General features: G+C 40.1%; 1 protein-coding gene across 1 annotated transcript in view; it reads left to right on the plus strand.

Moving 5' to 3' along the window:
• GRIN2A (glutamate ionotropic receptor NMDA type subunit 2A) overlaps positions 1 to 18,219 on the plus strand; it is a 385,717-nt gene extending 367,498 nt beyond the window's left edge. The window contains exons 13-14 of the mRNA XM_028520832.2: positions 1,268 to 1,506; positions 6,834 to 18,219. Coding sequence (XP_028376633.1) covers positions 1,268 to 1,506; positions 6,834 to 8,633 — 2,039 coding nt within the window. The 3' untranslated portion in view covers positions 8,634 to 18,219. The remainder of the gene's footprint in view (positions 1 to 1,267; positions 1,507 to 6,833) is intronic.
• The last annotated feature ends 1,510 nt before the right edge of the window (positions 18,220 to 19,729 follow it).

The raw sequence follows: 19,729 nt of genomic DNA on the forward strand, positions 1-19,729 counted from the left end.
TAATTCCATATTATATAAATGACTTTAATTATTTTATTTATGCTTATGTGTTAAAAGTGTATCTCTAGAAAACAATAACAATATCCATATGCAAAAAAAATGATGATCAGTTTTGTTTTTAAAAATAAATAGATGAAAAATTGAATTAAAAAATTAAAACAAAAGATTTTTTTCCTGAAAGTTTGGGCCAAAACCATGGGCACACATTATACACAGCAAAGTACAGTATATTATGTGCCTCTTCCTTGATTTTCACTGTCCTTGAAGGATAGTTTGTAAAGGCTGAATCATAGTCTAAGTGCCATCGTTTGGTGAATTGCTAGACAGTTAGTATAATTGCTAGACATTTAGATCAGAGAATTTTCACATAAATGGCAACTAACTAAAATGCACATAAAAGAGGGACAAAATAATGTAAGCACATGTACTACTTTTTTCCCTTTGAAAACCCCACCCTACTTCTTTAATTTCTTACTGAAATGTGGAGGTGTTTTGTTTGCAAGGAGCCTTTGGGAGCCAGTTGAGATGTTTCTTTTCAATGAATGCTTTGTGTCCAAAGTGCAGTTTGTGGGTAAGTTTTTGGAATAATTCTGCATACTCTTTTAAAGAAAAAGGAAAAAAGAAACTCATATATTTGAGGATGACTATGTTTCAGGCACTGTGCTGGGTATTTACTTCACAAAAGTCCTGTGAAGGCTACAATTTATGAGAAGTTCCTGTGATCCAAGCACTACATTTAGTAATTTTGCATATGTGAACACCTTTGATCCTCGCCACAATGTAGGAAATATGCTGCATTATTATATCCATTTCGCAGGCAAGATGACTGTGGCTCTGAAGTCACACAGCTAGTAAGTGATGAATTCATAACTAGACTGCAGGTCTCTCCACTGTAGCAGACTGCCAGTTTATCCCTTGTCCTATTCCAGGATTGGGTGTGTTCGAGGTAGAGACAGAGAAAAACAGGGTGGGCAGGACATAATGATAATCACCAAAAAAAAAAAGAAAAAGAAAAAACCCCAAAAAGCAACAAAAGGGACCATGCCAAATTCTCTAACGCTATCTCACTTTATCCTCCCACAACGATATTAGGTAGGTATTATTATTAGTAGTAGTATCTTCACTCAACAAGTGAGTGGGCACATAAACCAGGAGAGCTTAGTAACTTGCCTTAAGGCGACACAGCCATAAGTCACACATATTTGTCCCAAACCCAAAGGTGCTTGCCCTGCCCCCTCACTGCCTGTGGATCTTGTCTTCTGCTCAGGTGAGATGGAGGAGCTGGAGACACTGTGGCTCACAGGGATCTGCCACAATGAGAAGAACGAGGTGATGAGCAGTCAGCTGGACATCGACAACATGGCGGGCGTGTTCTACATGCTGGCGGCTGCCATGGCCCTCAGCCTCATCACCTTCATCTGGGAGCACCTCTTCTACTGGAAGCTGCGCTTCTGCTTCACGGGTGTTTGCTCAGACCGGCCGGGACTGCTCTTCTCCATCAGCCGGGTCAGTACCCCTAGCAGTTACTTCCTTTTGCAATAGCAGGTCCAGGAAAGCATCAGGCTTCCAGATAGTCAGGGAGTTTTGACTCTTTGCTGTGGGGGTGGGGTTCTGTATATCTTCCCCTCACTCACCAACCTTGGGTATTTATAAACTAGGGTGCAAACTCAGATGACTGTGGAAACCAGAGAGGAAAGGTGAATGGATGAAACAGGCTGGGCATGAGAAAGATAGCACCAATGACATGAAAAAAGCTTCTGAAGCTGGGCATCACTGTAAGGGAACCATGGAGAATACCAGGAACCATGGCAAATTGCATAATGCTTACCACATCTAAAGGGGACAGTCATCCTCAATAGAGGATAGAATGCAGAGCCAATGTTATCAGGCTTCCTTATTTGTAAAAGAGAAAGCAGTCATCTGATTTTATATGAAACCTTTCAATTTTTTAATATTAGTAACTAATTACATTAAAAAAACAACAAAAAATCCTCCAAAACATCATGTGGGCCAAACAAACCAGTCTGTAGCCTCCATCATTAGCACCCAGACATGCTAACCATGTTGATAAAATTCCTATGCAGGATGTTACATTGTGTGCATGCATTCCCACCAAACATGCATGACGAAATGTAATCTACACTACCACCATGTATATGTATACACACTTAACAAAACACAGAGAGCATGTGTAATGCAACAGAGCCTGAAATGAAACACAGACCTGAAGAAACATGAGAAAATGTACACACTTCAAACGAAACAAAATACACATTCAACCCAACACAAACTATACCACAGAGTACACATACTGTAGTGAGTTCACATACAATTCAAGAAAAGCTCCTTTTATGCTATGCTGCAAAGTATGGCCCATGTGTGTTGCCATAAAAGGGTACATGTGACATCATTCATCAGTAATGATAACAATCATGGAACATGCTTATATTTGTGGAGCACATATATGTGCCAGGCACCATATAAATGTGCCAGGTACTTTACATGGTGCCTTTATACTTTCCAACTCATTTAACCTGCACATCAACTTTATGAGGTAGGTACTGTAATTAGCTCCAGATTACAAATAGGGAAACTCAGAGTTATGAGGCTAGGGGAATTATCCAAAGGACGCAGAGTTTTGGTGGAGCCAAGATTTGAATGTAGATGGTGTACCAGCTAGAGCCCACACTGTCACACAAGCAACAAATATCAAACACAAGCAACACAAGAGACTTGATACAAATCATACTATACAATATATACATACATTCAACTCACATAATATATTTACATATTCAACACAATCTAGTTACTTAAATCATAATAAATATAAATACATACATATTGTTTACTCATCTTCCAACATAGTATAACATTATCTATTTGGTAATCTATTAATCATCCATCCATTCATTCATTCATCTATCCATTCACCCATCTATTCATTTATATGTCCATTTGTCCAGTCATCTGTCCACCTATCCATCCATCTATTTAATCTATTTATCTCCCTTTTCTTCCATTTACTGACCTTGGATTTTTTTCACTCTGAAGGAGTTTAATGAGTTAGAACTTGAAATGTGATGAAAAATATTTGATTAAAAACATCTAATTTTATATGCTAAAGTTTACTGAGAAAACTAAATAATTGTTTTAAAAACAATTTATGTAGTCTAAGCATTTGGTAATTTTAAGAACTTTGGAGATTCAGAAAGTACACATTAGCTTATTGAAAAAGATTTATATTCTCTTTTCAGTGGCTCTGTAAACTTAAATTCTGTGCAAGTACATATTTATTAGTTAGCTTGATAGCATCTAAACACACAGATTGCTCAAAAATAACAACATGCATGCATACAACTAGGTATGCCAACTTTAAGCTAATTCTCTCCGCTGATTACTAAAGGCTTTCCATATCTAAAGGATTCTGGGATTACCATGAGCAAATGCACCCTGTTGCATTTACTTATAAATCCTGTTTACATTTGGAAGAGCAGTTTCTTTGGTTTGAGATACCATTAAGGAAGCCAAGTTGATAACAAGCATCTTGAAGAATGGGAGTGGAGGGGAGACTGAGCACGCAGGAGCAGCCATTGTTGTGTTTGCAGCTTGACAGGCTGGATTTGAACTTCAGCCTCCCTTCCCTAAGGCAGGGAGGACCCTTATCCCATAGGAGCACTGAAGGGACTTCTGTATCCCCTTGAAACTCCTAGCCACCCTCGAAGGTTGCAGGGAACCTTGCTTGAGCACTGACCCTCCTTCTCCTCAGATAAATTATCTTTTAAAATAGGCACAGCCTGATATGTGTGAATAAAAAGATCTCATACTTGATCTACTTTTCTCATTCTGAGTTCCCCTAATAAATATGTCTTTCATTTATTAGGGAAATCCAGAATGGGCTTAGGTCCTGAGGCTGTGCATAGAAGGTCTTCTAGGTTGCAAAAACAATGTTCTTTCTAGTCAAGGACCAGCACTCACCTTTAAAGCTTGTCTTATGTGCTTAGTCACACATATGCCACCCTACATATATGCTTACTCACAGTTCAGAGAACACACACCAAAACAAAAGTGTCTTCATTGTGTACACACAATCATTTTCTCAAAACCAAAAACAAAAAAAAAATGCAGTGGTGAATTCTCAAGCAAAGAACCTACTTTCCTGCAAATGCAAGATCACAATGACACAATGAATTATGCCTAGTGTGAAACAAGACATTGGGCCATTATCTCTAATCCTCATAATACCCTGTGAGGTTGATTTGATCACACCCATCTTATGTGTGGAGAAAGTGAGGCCCAACAGGTTAGAATGGGACTCTTCAGGGTCCACTTTATGTTTCCTTGAAACAACAAGGGTCTTCTCACTTCATCTCTCATGCCAGAAAAAAAATGATATGAAAGAGGAGACCTGTCTGTGTATGCAGGGTTGGGTGGCATATTTTTGTCAGTTTCAGAGTTTGCACTCCTATCTAAGAGACATTCATCTAGGATGCTCTGAAATTGACTTCTACTTCTACCCCAAGGCAGGCTTTTCTGCACATAAGCCAGGTCTCTTCATTACTAGTTCTCCAAACTAAAGCGCACTGCCCAGACAGACAATACATGTAAAGTTGTTGCCATACAGCACATACACACAGCCTTCCTTGTGGGATTGTCTTCCCTTGGGAAGTTCTGGAAAATCTGAACAAAAACAACTGGAGACACATGTACTTCTGGCACTGCCCAGAGAGCAGGCCAGAGCTAAGAGAAGCCATTTAACATTAGAACCAAGCTTCTCCCACATCTGTGGCCTTTGTCTTTGACAACTTACAAAACTGTACCTCTTGTCTATGGGATGCCTTTAACTGTTGTTGTCTCTGTAAACGGCTTTCCCTTTCATGTAGAAAAATACATTCCCTGTCACATTAAAAAAGAATGGCCTCAGTGTCCCCTGAGATATGAGGAATGGGAGACAGAGCAAAGATAAGGATCAGAGAGATGGAACTGTGACACCTTCCCAAGGAGCTCAGATGAGGGGAGCAGGAAACAAGAAGCTTCTGGCTAGTGCACAGCTGGGGCCAAATAGAGGAGGCACAGACACTGTCTTAGTCCACTTGTGCTGCTATAGCAAAGAACCAGACTTAGTAGCTTATAAACTACAGAAATATATTGCTCACAGTTGTGGAGCCTCGGGGTCTGAATGGTCTGGTGAGGGCTGTCTTTGGGTCACAGACATCAGTGTCCTCACATGATGGAAGGGCTGGGAGAGATTTCTGGGGTCTGTTTTATGACTGCACTAAGCCCATTTATGAGGGCTCCATTCTCATGACCTAAGTACCTCTCAAGCTTAATCTCCTAATTCCACCATATCGGGGGTTAAGATTTCAATGTATGAATTTGAGAGGAGAGCACAAACATTTGAGTACATAGCAGACACCTTAGGTATCAGGCCCAGGTCCCAAGGACAGTCAAGCCACACCCCATGGAGAATGTTCTGAGAGGTCAAGGGCCGTTGGCAGGAGCAGAGCAAATTGTCTGGATCAGCATGTTGAGTCTTCATGCTAACCTCTCATTAAAGGCCAAAGTGGAGACTCTCTAGGAAACTATAAGAAAAATACAGCAGGGTTAAGGCTGTCGCAGTTCTTTGAGCATCTCTGTGGGTTAAACTCTTCCTCACCATGGGTAACTGATGGAGCCACTATTATCAAAGTCCACAGATAATCACATATACTTTCCACAAGTTTATGCCAAAGTCAGCAGCTGCTGCTGCATTCACTTTTACAAACTCTTTCTTGGGCTAGCTTCCCATCATTCTTGGGAGGAGCAGATCAAATCCTTCAGGCTTGATCTGATTATTCCTTTTAGGTATGGTTGCCAAACTCTGGAAGCAGGAGTGGAAGGGGAGGGGGCAAAAATCACAATGTCACTGATTCCTTCTTGCCTACTATTTAGCATGAATCAAGAGTTCTTCCCTTGAGTTACTATTCAGAAATAAACAGCTATGTTTTAAGTATGGAAGAAAGTGTAGTGGAAAACAAGAGACATATACACAGACATGCCTATATTTGAGCTACCCAGGAGTTTGTAAGTCACTCAGTCCCTAGATGGATTTAAATGCTATGCACTATGTCATTAGGACTCTCCTCCATCCCTAGTAATCAAAACCCAACTCCATGTTGAACAAGTTTACACACAAACTAACATACAAAGGATATATGGAGTGGGGTAAGAACAAAGTTCAAGAGACTGGCCCCAGAGTTTCAACATGTCATGTCTCTCTATCCCCTGGGTTCTACCTTTTTCTATGATGGCTTCAGTCTCAGGATAATGTCCCTACATGGTGGGAATACTGGTCTCCTGAAACTGCTCCTTCTATCCCAGCATCTGTTTATTCCTCAAAAAAAAAGTCTAATTGATCACGTATCTATTTCATGCCTACCCTTAATCAGAAAGGATTCTTCTGACTGACCTGCATGGGTCTCATGATTTGATTGATTGCTTCAGTATGTGAGTAGGGGTAATCTCCCAAAAGAATTAATAATACGTGGTCCTTTTAACGCCAACTTTGTTTGTCAATAGCTGACTCGAGTATCGTGAGCATTCATGGATACCTCTTCTCAGACTTCATGTATTTGCAAAAGTCTCCAATAGTCTTGAGCCACAGAGACAAGATTAGCATGATGCCTTGTCACTGGTCTCATCCGCTTAAGAAACATTATCAGGCCTCAGACTGAATTTAAGTATTTCTCCAGGACTCCTACAAGAAGGCCATATCTGACCTTTCAGGTTGGGTTCAGGTGAGGAGTGATTTCTTTGTTGCTGCTGCTGATGTTGTGCTATGTCACTTCCCACAGGGCATTTACAGCTGTATTCATGGGGTGCACATTGAAGAAAAAAAGAAGTCACCGGACTTCAATCTGAGCGGGTCGCAGAGCAACATGTTAAAACTCTTTCGGTCAGCCAAAGACATCTCCAACATGTCCAACATGAACTCCTCAAGAATGGATTCTCCCAAAAGAGCTTCTGACCTCATCCAAAGAGGTTCCCTCATCATGGACATGGTTTCAGACAAGGGAAATTTGATATATTCAGACAACAGGTCCTTTCAGGGAAAAGACAGCATATTTGGGGACAACATGAATGAACTTCAAACATTTGTGGCCAACAGACACAAGGATAACCTTAATAACTATGTGTTCCAGGGTCAGCACCCTCTGACTCTCAATGAGTCCAACCCTAACACAGTGGAGGTGGCTGTGAGCACAGAACCCAAAGGGAATTCCAGGCCCAGGCAGCTTTGGAAGAAATCCGTGGAATCTCTACGCCAAGATTCAGTGACCCAGAACCCAGTCTCCCAGAGAAATGAAGGAACAGCGGAGAATAGGACCCACTCTCTAAAAAGTCCTAGGTACCTTCCAGAAGAGGTGGCCCACTCAGACATTTCAGAAACTTCGAGTCGGGCCACATGCCACAGGGAACCTGACATCAGTAAGAACCACAAGACCAAGGACAACTTCAAAATGTCGGTGGCCTCCAAGTACCCCAAGGATTGCAGTGAGGCTGAGAGGTCCTACTTGAAGACAAAAGCAAGCTCCCCCAGGGACAAGATCTATACCATTGATAGTGAGAAGGAGCCAAGTTTCCACCTAGATCCCCCCCAGTTTGTTGAAAACATGGCCCTTCCTGAGAATGTGGACTTCCCAGATGCCTACCAGGATCACAATGAGAATTTCCGCAAGGGGGACTCCACACTACCCATGAACAGGAACCCTCTGCACAATGAAGAGGGGCCTCCCAACAATGACCAGTATAAACTCTACTCTAAGCACTTCACCTTGAAAGACAAGAGTTCCCCTCTCAGCGAGGGCAGTGACCGTTACCGGCAGAACTCCACACACTGCAGGAGCTGCCTTTCTAACCTGCCCACCTATTCAGGCCATTTCACCCTGAGGTCTCCCTTCAAGTGCGATGCCTGCCTACGGATGGGGAATCTCTATGACATCGATGAAGACCAGATGCTTCAGGAGACAGGTAATCCAGCCACCCAGGAAGAGGCCTACCGACAGGACTGGGCACAAAACAACACCTTCCAGTTCCAAAAGAACAAGCTAAGAATTAGCCGTCAGCATTCCTACGATAACATCCTTGACAAACCTAGGGAGATGGACCTTAGCAGGCCCTCTCGGAGCATAAGCCTCAAGGACAGGGAACGTCTTCTGGAGGGAAATCTATATGGGAGTCTTGTTAGTGTCCCCTCCAGCAAACTCTTGGGGAACAAAAGCTCCCTCTTCCCTCAAGGTCTGGAGGACAGCAAGCGGAGCAAGTCTCTCTTGCCAGACCACACCTCTGATAACCCTTTCCTCCACCCCTATGGGGATGACCAACGCTTAGTCATTGGGAGATGCCCCTCGGACCCTTATAAACACTCCTTGCCATCCCAGACAGTGAATGACAGCTACCTTCGATCGTCCTTGAGGTCAACGGCATCGTACTGTTCCAGGGACAGTAGAGGCCACAACGATGTGTATATTTCCGAGCATGTTATGCCTTATGCTGCAAATAAGAATAATATGTACTCTACCCCTAGGGTTTTGAATTCCTGCAGCAATAGACGTGTGTACAAGAAAATGCCTAGTATTGAATCTGACGTTTAAAACCTTCCTTTAATGTTTTATCTATAGGGAAACATATAATGGCCAACGTTCTGGAGGGAAAATGTTGGATGTCCAATAGTACCCTGCAAAGAGGAAGAGGATTTAGGAAGGCATTTTTTTTTGTTGGTTCTTTTGCACATGGCTACATGCCATAGTCTTCCACTCAAGGAATATTGTGAGGTGTATACTGAGAGTGGTAGATATGAGATAGGTGAGTCCTTGACCAAAAATAGTAAATAAAAGGGCAAGTCTCCTGGACATGCCCACTAGGTATGTTGGCAGTAATGATGCCTTGGATGTCAATGGTGATGTTGTGATTTCCTATATTCCAAATTCTATTAAGTCAGTCCACCATGTGATTTTCTCATCAGAAATGCCTAATGGTTTCTCTAGTACAGAATAAGCAATATGGTATGCATGTAAATCCAACACAGACCAAATAAATCTGCATTGCAGTGAGATTGATATGTGCAAGAGATTAGAAAGTTTGGCTTTGTAACCGTTTCAGCTTTACTGTCATGCCTTCCATCACAGCCCACACCCAAGCCCAGGACTCCAGACTCCCCCAAAGAATAGCAAATCAGTGGGTTTCAAGCTAACTATGCTACCTTCATTATAGTCCATTTCTAAGACACATCTGGAATAAAAGACCAAAAGGGCCCTCAGGCACAGAGCTACAAGAATATCTTTGGCTGTCCATTTGCGTGTTTCACAGACACTCTCACCCTTGGCTTTAATGGTCTTGTTCAGAGCTGTGTAAACTAACACATGTATGACTTCAATATCTAAGTGTGGATCTTCTGTCTATGACATAGTGGCCATTGTAGTTTATCTTGAAGACTCCTGTGTATGTAAGTTTGCATTTCATCCCTTCTGGTGATGACTCAGGGTTGTATAGTATCTGTTACCCCTTTCCTCCTAGAGTAACCGTAGCTTACTCAGTTGCCGAACAGCCATGGTGGTGTCTAATTAACTGTGTGTTGCTGTTCCCAGGGTTGTTAATGTGGTGGCACGCACCAACAGCCATATGTGTGCTGTGATCTGTGAGAAGTCCAATGCCATCTGTCTGCAGAAGGCTAGTGTGGTTTTAGGTTTATGTTTCTTAACGTCATGAAATTTAGTTGGACACTCATTTCCACCCCAGCCTCCTCAAATCAAAAGCCTTCAAAACATGAGAGACACTCAAACATCTACCCTGAGCATCCTCCAAATTATGGATAAACATCAGTGGGACAAGTAATTTCTCTCTTCTGAAATATTCACTCTGTTGGAGCCTGTTTCACTAGCACCAACAGAAGCAGATGAAAAATTCCTCAAAACATTTGTCATTTCCTAGTCTCCTCCATTATCCCATTTTTACTCTACTGAAACCTGTGCATGTATGATATGAAATGATACTCATTTAACATATTTGGGGGGAGAGAGAGGATCTTGATCCCTGGGGAGCTCTCAGCACTGTGCCTGGCACATGCCAAGTGCCTAAATAAATAAAGACCATTGTTATGATACTTTATCAGACCAGAATTTTCTAGTTTAAAGATTAAATATTATAAAAAACACAAACAACATTAAACATTGTATATATTAATCTATTAATTACTGTATTTTAAATATATTACTATCCCTGAAATATTTGGGAGGAGTAGCCATCAGTTTTTTCAGAGTACCTCGGTCTGTTTTGTGACGTGCTGCAGAAACCCTACACTAATGCACACCAGCCTGACTGTTGTTTCCTCCTGCATTTTGCTTTGGGTTCTTAGAAAAGGGGACAGAGTGGCATGTTGAAAAGTTTTCTTGTTTCTTTTATTAATGGTGAGTTCTATTTTGTAGGTAGTGCTTTCCTGTGAGTGGGCAGGTGTCAGGAATAATTCTCTTTGAGCTTGAGGATTCATTGAATGGCTCCATCTCTGGGGAAGTGCACCTGACTTACAATATTCCCACAATGATGAAAACTGTTTGTAGTAAATCTCAGTCAGTAGTAGAGAGGCAGAGAAAGGCTGGGTGAGGAAGTCTTGCCATGATTTTTGAGATAGAAAGGGAGAAGGGACTGACTAGATGTGGATAACAAATATGCTTGAACACTGTATTTTGTATTTGAACACAGGATACTGCAACTTTGCCTTTTGTAAAGGCAAAGGCCAATAATGGAGGAGCATAGATTGAAGGACCTTGAATAGTCACCCCAATTTCCAATCTTAGGTATATCATTGACTCTACCATCTTTTAGAACATTCTGCCTTTGCCCTTCCATTGCACCCCAGACCTATCTTCCCTCAGCCAAGATCACCTTCATTCACCTACAAGTTTGGCATGTCTTAACATGACATGAATTAAAAAGTCTCCCCAGAATACAGAGCAGTGGTATGTCACTAATCCAAAGAGGCTTTGTCTTTCTCCAGTGTCCTCAAAACACATGGGGTTGCCAAATGTGACAGAGATCTCCAGGGAGAGTGCAAATGACATGTGGAATGATTCCATGGCTGAAAAGGCCTTCTAATAACAGCATTATTTCTGTTATGAACTCCATACTCCTCTGGGTAAGAAACTTAAAGTGTGACTTTTAGAAGAACCAATAGTAATGTGCTGAAAAACTATACTTCCTTCATACCAAAAGTTTTTCTAAAAAATAGTCAGAATTTGTTGCTGTATAATAAATACCTAATTTCCCTCCTATACTCATTCACTGATTCTTAGTTGAATCAGTGAATGATTCACTGATTCATTTTCTTATATTCTGGATCACCCCAATATAAGAAAATTGACCATGGATGAGATGGTCAATTTTCAAGTGACAGGTGATGCTTGGAGCTCTTCAGAGGTAATTCACATCTGGTAAGTTCTTTGGGAAAAGAATATCAGGAGTACACTGCCCAACAGTAAAGTGCGCCTACAGTACGGGAGGTGACAAAAATTAAATAAAAAGCCCTGAACCATGGATCTATCCCAAAGGGCTCTGTGACCTTAGATTTGTTCATGCCAAGGAGCCAGAATCTCTGAACCCAATTTTGTGCCTGAGTTATACCTGACTCAAGTCAGAGCTGGTGTCGTAATGATGTTTTATTAACTTTATATGATTTTCTCCTCTTGAGAAGGACCCAACTAATATACCTGAATGCAAATGCTCATGTTCCTGCCCATGTGTAACAGTACATACATGCAACCAACTTAAAATATGCTGTTAAGAGGACAGTCTTCTAGGGCATAAATTCTATCCTGGGAAACTTGTGTATTTGTGGAAAATAGTTTTGCTTATTACCCCACACTCAGGTTCTTAGGTCACGGCTGGCTTCAATTCTCTAAGAAGGCATGTTCCCGATAAGTCTATTTTTCTGCCTGTGAGGCTTCCATGAGATGTGTGAGATTATAATCTCCCCACATGTTACTCTTCCGTCCTTTGCAAATCTCACTGCATGATTATAGCCAGCACCATGACCAGGTGTCTCATGGAGTGTACTTTGTTTTCTCTTCCCTGATTCACAGGGAGCCTGAGCAGTGTTCATACTTAGCTTTTCTGATGAAAGCATTAAAATTCACCCATTGCAGCAAAATCAGTCAAATCAATTCATGCTTATTTTCAGGGGAGAAAAAAGAAAATTACACCTTGTTTACAAATGAAATAGTTTCACTTAAATGGGACTCTAGCCAAGGCAGTTAATTAGTCAAAAGATCCACGGCAGGCACACATTGTTTATTCTATTTGATATGTCTAGTGCTGATGTGTATTTAATATTCTGCATCCTTCTCAGGAAATGACAAATGCCCTGAATTCTTTGCAAATAGAATTGCTAATGAAAAAGGAAAAAAAGTTGGTGTTAATTAAATGGTGATTAAAAATTTATCTCCTTTAAACCTAAAAAGTGCAGCTTTAATAATCAGTTGTCATATAAATAAATACGTTACACTGGAATCCTTTGCAGTTTGAGACCTAAATAAATACTCATTTGAGAAACCTAAATATCTTTCAGAAGAGCTGAATTACTCGTTAACTTGATGTACATCCCTGTACTGTTTCTTTGTGCATTGCTCTTGTGCGTGAATCCTTGAAGAGAGGACATGAGCTGTCTCTGCAATGGACCCTGTTTTTGTATTAACCATGGCTATAATACACAAAATTGGACTTCAAGGTAAAAATACAAAATGAAACTGAGTAGGTAGAAGCTAAACTTATTGGTTGATACTTAATATGGGTTAAAGGTTCTCTATAAAGGTAATTTCCATTCCAAAAGCATTGTTTATTTTCACTTGAGATAAAATGAGACTTTGCTGGATACCCCCATCTTCTTTTGGTCAACAGGGTTGAAAGTGCTTAATGAGAGGTAAAGTGGGGCCTCTACTTGAAAAGTTCTTCCAATATGCTGTTGCCCTTTCCCATCTGATCCCTTTCCATTGTACTGTGTTCATATCTAATTGTATCACATGGGGTCAGCTTACCACTGGATAGAGATCGGAGATAATCAAATGCACTTATCCTGTGAATACAAATGCTTGTGTACACATGTATATACTATACATGCTTGATTTCTACAATTCACACATAAGTGTATTATACAAATAAAATTGTACATAATGTAAAGTTTATGTTAAAAGTTGAATGGTGATAATGGTATTAACACATGGAAAACCCATTCTGGTTACTGATGGGATGATATTTATGTAGAGAGGGCACTATTTTTTTAAAAATCTCAGTTCTAGGGAGGGTGACAGAGCCCAGTGGGATTTGGGTGTTGGTGTTCTTGACCCCTTCTTTAAAAATGTATCTGGAGTTAGGGGTATGGAATATATTCTGCTCACATTTGCTTCTGAAGACAATACTGGTAATGGACATGTGTATAATTTCTGTAAACCAATCAAAGGGCATGTTTCCTATTAAATTCCTTATCCTCTTCCCCCACCCTCACTCTTTCTGTGGCCAGAAGTACTCTCAGTAGAGTATCAAAGGTGCCTGCTCAGGAGGGCCTTAGAAAAATATAACTTAAAGAAATACACCAAGATGTAGGGGAAGGGGTGAAAGATGGGAACACTAAGAGGAAATGAAGTTCCCAAGGAGTCAGTAATCTATATGGTCTTCAGGTTGACAGTATCAGAGCCAGGCCTAGAACCTAAGACTTCATGGCCCAATTCCCAGCTTGGTTCCTTTTACCATGCTGACTTATTTCTATGTTTCTCTTGAGGGTTCTCTTGAGTCCCTCTGTGATAAGAGCCAGAGAACCTCATAGAATTGACCCGTCTTTCTTTGCCTCTTGCCTTACACAGACCCAAGCATCCCTCTTTGAGTTTTGGTTTTCCTTTGAGATCCCCAGCACTCCCTGCCTCAGAGTCCTGGAAAAGAGAAAACTTATTTTCAAGGACCTATTTCCTGGGAGGAGTCAATGAAGGCTATAGTTTAAAACCTCAAACCAAAGATGTAAGCTGGCAGTGATCATTGAGATGATAGAGTTCTCTTCCTCATAAGCTAAGGATGAGTAAAGTACACTGATCAGCTGATAGCAATCGACTGAATATCCACTCTCCTTTTAAGGCCAATTTGGGAGTGAGGGGCTGCAAAGGGAATAGAAAATATAGTCTCTTACCATAGTAGCTTATGGTCTAGGCATTAAGTTCCTTAATACAAAAGATAACCAAGGACCCAGGAAATGCAAACAGAGTAAATGTAGAAATTAGAAATGATGAATAAAGTTTTTGCCAGAAAATAAAAATCTATCTGATTCCACGATCAAAGAAACAAAACACCCTCCCTAGATCTGTCAGTAACTTTGGAGAATATAATTGGTGCTCCTGGGGATGCCCTTGGTTACTTGAACCTTCAAAGTTGGTATTTAGGAAGCCTAGGAATGTCTAAACAGGTGACTAAACTTGCCCTTCCGTATTTTGCACAGACAGGCTCAGATCTGATTCCACTCAGTTCTCCAGCCTTTGCCTCCTTCCCTCTCTACTTTATATGTACTTTAAGGAGAGGTTGGAAAAAATCCTCAAAAGTTTAAAAAATAGACAATGATGTAAAAAGACTATTTCCTGAAAACCTTTTTGTTTGGTTTTGTTTTTGACTTGTGAAGAATACTTTTGATAGTTCAGGTTATAAATGTATCAGGGAAGGGAGCAGGGAAAATTCCTTGTTGAGTCCCAAGTGCCTACTGTTGTGGCTGGTGAAAAAGAACACATCAGGTGCCCTGGAGAGAAAACGGGGCAGGGAAATTTCAGGAAAATGGTGGGTGGGGAGTGAGCTTATTTTTCTCTGTCCACCCTATTCTTACATTACTGGAATATTAGATTTTTTTGCTTATCCTAAGTATATGCCTTGGGTCAGAAGTTAAACTTGGAAGTATTAAAATATATCTGTGTTGAGTATAGACAATATTCTAGTCATATCCTAGAGTATGATTCTTAAAATAACCTCAGGCTGTAAGTCTGAGTGCTCCCGTTTTACAGATAAGGAAACCGGGGCTCAAGTCCATCTCAGCCTCATCAATAAGAATTTGCTAGTAAATCCCTAATGTTAGGCATATATTCTTAAAGTGCCTGATCTCCTTCAGAGAGGTCAGAATAGAAGTCAGAAAGAGAGATATGCTGTTTAGAGGTCCCCGCGGCTCTCTCTTGAGTTTCAGCCACTCTTGTGAGGAAGTTAGTCAGTGTCCTCCCCTCATAGTCTGGTTTGGGGTGCATTGAGAACTCCTGGGTAACTTAACTTCGTTCTCAGTTGCTTCTGAGATGTGAATGCTATTTGTGTCTCTCCCCTGTATGCTTGCACTCAGCATTTACTTTTCTGGTTCCCAGAGAGTTATTTTCTCTACTTAGCATGTGCCTAATCTTAAATATTCCCTTCCTTTTTTTCTCAGCAGACATCAGGGCTAATTCCATTAAATATATGCAAATAGTATGTTTCTACGTGTGTGGACACACACTTATGCACGTACACACACAAAGCCTTGTAGCCCCCTCATTAAAGCTCTCCTAACAAAACATTTGGCCCATTTTCAAAAAGGTCATTTACTTGCAAGTGACTGTCCCTTCTATTTCATCTATATTTTTGGTTATTTTTGCCAAGCAGACAGAATAAGGTTTGAGGTATGACAGGAAATAGACTTTTGCATAAATGACCAAGAGCTTTGGTGGTCAGAATGACTGAGGGCCAGCTAGTAGAATTGTTTTTCCTTCTCAGTCTTTTTTTTTAATCATCTTAGAGTTACTTTCCTGGTCACTGACATTAAGATAACTATTGAATTAGTGAATGCTTGTTCAGTTTGTCTCTTTAAAGAGTGTTGAACTGGAATGTTTCCATTAGGTATTCTAGGATTTCAGAATGGCATAGCACTTAATCCATTGTGTGGACAATGACACTGAGCCCACGCATTCTTTTCTTCTTGCCCTCCCGTATTGTAAGCCACACTGCTCTCTCCTGGCACTTTATATTTACTGTGAGTGGGAGCCCATTAAGTCCATTTTATAGATGAGGACACTGATCTGGAATCTGAGGAATGTTTTTCTAGAAGTTTCTGTGAATCAGTCAGTTGTCCTAATGTCCTCATCCCTGAGAAATTCTCTAGCTGTTTTGAGCTGGTGGTAAAAAGTCTCTAAGGGCAAAGAGGTTATTATTATTTAACAGCTACTTGGAGACCCAGTTTTTGGGTCCACAGTGCATGACCACATTCTTCCAGGGATGTTGAGCTGTGCAGAAACTGGAACACTCAAAAGAACAATTTGGCCAGTGGTATTTCTTCACTGGGGCCATATTTCAAAGCACACAACTCTCCAGGGAGCAGAAACCAAATTGTTTAAAATGGAGCCATTTCTCATTTTAACTTCCTCAAGTAAGATGTCAGCAGTGTGCAGAAACAAACAAGACAAAACTGAGATCATCACTGATAAATCCCTCTTATGGACCATATCCATGAAAAAAATGAGTTTGCGTTTTTGCAGTTCTAGAACATTCCTCATTAGCCATAGCCCTGGGTCATAACCTCTTCCTCTTAATTCTGTCTTACCCCTTTGGGAAGGATTTAAGATGAGCCTTCAAAAGGATATTAACATAACATGTAGCCAATACCACAGCTGCCTTTTAAATTAATAAGGTTAATTGTTCTCCAGCAACATAAGTTTGTCTCTAGCATTTTAAATACTCCTCATCGATCTGACATTTTGCTGTTTTAAGCTTTAAAGGGCTCAAATCAAAGACCATTGATAGCTGAACAAATAGTGAAGGTCCAGATATATAAAAACATGGTTGGTTTTTCCATGGAAAACAGTTATAGCTTTTTTAATTCAATTAAGATTTTTCATTAGTCACCTAAGACTTGCTGAATTATTCCTATTTTCAGTTAAGCTAATTCAAATAAATGAACACTATTGAATTTTTAACCCTGTTTTATTTTTAAAAATTTTTTAAATGTTTTAGGTTCATATCTCTGGGGCCATGACCACTAAGGAAATGTTCCAACTTAGAAATTAAAGATTCAACAACTATTTGGGGTCAGATTCTGATGAGTTTGGGGAAGATGAACATGGCACTTGTGACGTTCATGTTTCCCATATTTTTCAGTGGTAAAGGATGTCAATTGCCTTTTTTTTTCAAATAAGAAGTAAGATAAAGAATAATATTTTCATAGAAAATTCAGTAAACTCCTAAATATAACTAATTACATGAACAGAATTGGCTTAGACAGCTTCCAAGCCTGAGAGTCCCCAAAGATTTCTTCATCAGTTGTTTTTAACTGTGAATCTTAATCTTGTCCATCCCCCTGCTAAAACATAGCTAAAAGCATATACTTGCCAAATTTTTTAGTCAGGATATTTCAATGTTGTTTATCATAATGGAATGTCTGTGCATATGTGTTTGTGTATAGTATATATATTTCAAGCTGAATATTCAGAAAGAATTTGGTGAATTTATTTGGTGGCTAGAATAAGAAGTAGATTATTAAAATCATAATTAATGGCCCTCTTAGACAGAAAAGGAGAGTAAACTATTGATCTTTCACTCATGTTAGATTTATTGCATAAGACACCAACTGGCCATTACCCACAAGAGAGAAATTGAATGACACAGCTTTAATGGTCCATGTCTGAGTCTATTTTAACCCAAAATGGATGGGATTGAGCTTTATATAAAGGGTTTCCATTCACAGCTACATTCAAACACAATTCAAAACCCACATCAGAACTGGCTTGATCTCTTGTATGGTGGAGCCCAAAGCAAGCTGTGTGCTCTACTCAATGGTTTCCATTTGGGAATAGATGTTCATGTACCAATCACAGCAGCTTATATCTGTCATATTTTAATCCATTGCATGAAGAAGTGCTACTAACTGTATTAAATATTTCCAAGGATAGCTACTAAATTACATGTTTGCTTAACACCTTTCTACGATAGAGGAAGTATATACTATGGTTGTCTTCTTGTAGTATGTCTTTTATTTTTGTTCAACATGTTATCAACTGTTTTAAGGAATGGGGTTTGAAATGTGTGTGCAAACTGATCTGTATATAACTCCCAAGACAATGAAAGTGCCCAGTCCTATGGTGTAAAAATGTAAATACAGGAAAATTTCATTTTTCTAATAAAGATAATTTCTGCCAATTGATATGAAAATAAGAAACAGTGTTGTGGTCTTTGTTGTCATCGTTGCTGCAGCAGTGGGCATCACTGATGAGTCAGGTAGACTTATTATTACAAGTGGAAATAACTTGATTTCTCCTCTTTCTGCACTTAAGGGGTATAAAGGGATATAAGGGGTATATAGGGGTATGTAATTGGGAAGAATCCATGGTTTAGCTTCAGGATTTTACTGACATTCTCTGCCATGGTCTCTTATCTGGATCTCATCTTCCTGTGCAGTTCCCACACTTGCAGTCTTGACTCTGGATAATGTTGAACTTTACCAAGCCCTGTGAATTGTGATTCTGGAAAAAAAGGTGATGGTTAAAAACCTCCCCTCCTTTTTTGTGTTCCAAGACATAGCATATACTGCAAAGAACCACCCTTCTTTATGTGACTTAGTTATGACTCACAGATGCCCCCTTGTTTACCAAGGCCAGACATAGAAGCCTCCCACACACACCAAATTCCCTTTTTTTGCTGCATAAATGATTGGCTGAATTTGTGGTTCCCATTCATCACTGGGAACAAAATGCTTGTTGACTGAGTGCTGGTTAAGCTTCTCTCCTCCTGGGTTCCTGACTTTGGCCCACCTTCAGTCTGAATCGGCACACAACCTCTCCTTAACCGCCCCTCCCAGGGATAGGCTGGCCTCACATTCTCTGATCTTGTGAAATCATGCTGCTCCTGTTCGTCTCACATCTCACCTGTTCTTTTTAGCTTTGTTTGCTTCTCCCTATAAAAGAAAAACTCTTTTTGCCTAACCCTTGAGACACTTGCAGAACTTATGGTCAGAGCATTCTCTCTACATCAATAGTCCTCTTCTCTTATTGCTATCATGTATTTCTCCCCTTGAGGCAATTGTTCTGAACAAAGTCACTCCCTACTAAAGCCAGACTTAATTTTTATTTGACAATCTTCATCCCCAAATCAACTGACATTTCTAAAACCAAAATATGACCATGTTCATTCCACCTCTCCTTTATTTAAAGACTTTAACTTAAAGCAATGACCCACGGGAAAAGCCCAGAATCCATGACCCATGAACACACAAAGTTTTCCAATTTCTTCCATACCCCTTTCTACCATGTTACTTATGCTGTGTCAGAGATCTTTCTGCTCCTCTGCAAAGAAAGACACCAAATGCTCTCATTTTCCCATGCCTTCACTCAAGCTCTTCTCTCCTCCAGGACTGCTGGTCTTCTCCATGTCTTCTTGTCAATTCTTAATCCTCCTTCAAAATGTATTGTCAGTAGAAACCTCTTATTAGCCTTTCTAAGCCCTCCCCTAGCTTTAATCATTCATGTTGCTTAAAGTCTACTGAATATCTACCTATTTCATTTTCTTGATTCCAAAATACTCTTTATTATAAGATGCACTCCTAATTTAAGAGTGGCCTTTGGGTGATGAAAGGAAGAAATGAAGGAAGGAACAAAGAAAGGAAGATAGTCTAATTAAATGTGTATACTTGAAGTAAGAAGTTTCAGAAGCAGAGATAACAGCTGAC

This window comes from Phyllostomus discolor, chromosome 3 (genome assembly GCF_004126475.2).
Source record: "Phyllostomus discolor isolate MPI-MPIP mPhyDis1 chromosome 3, mPhyDis1.pri.v3, whole genome shotgun sequence".
NCBI lineage: Eukaryota > Metazoa > Chordata > Mammalia > Chiroptera > Phyllostomidae > Phyllostomus > Phyllostomus discolor.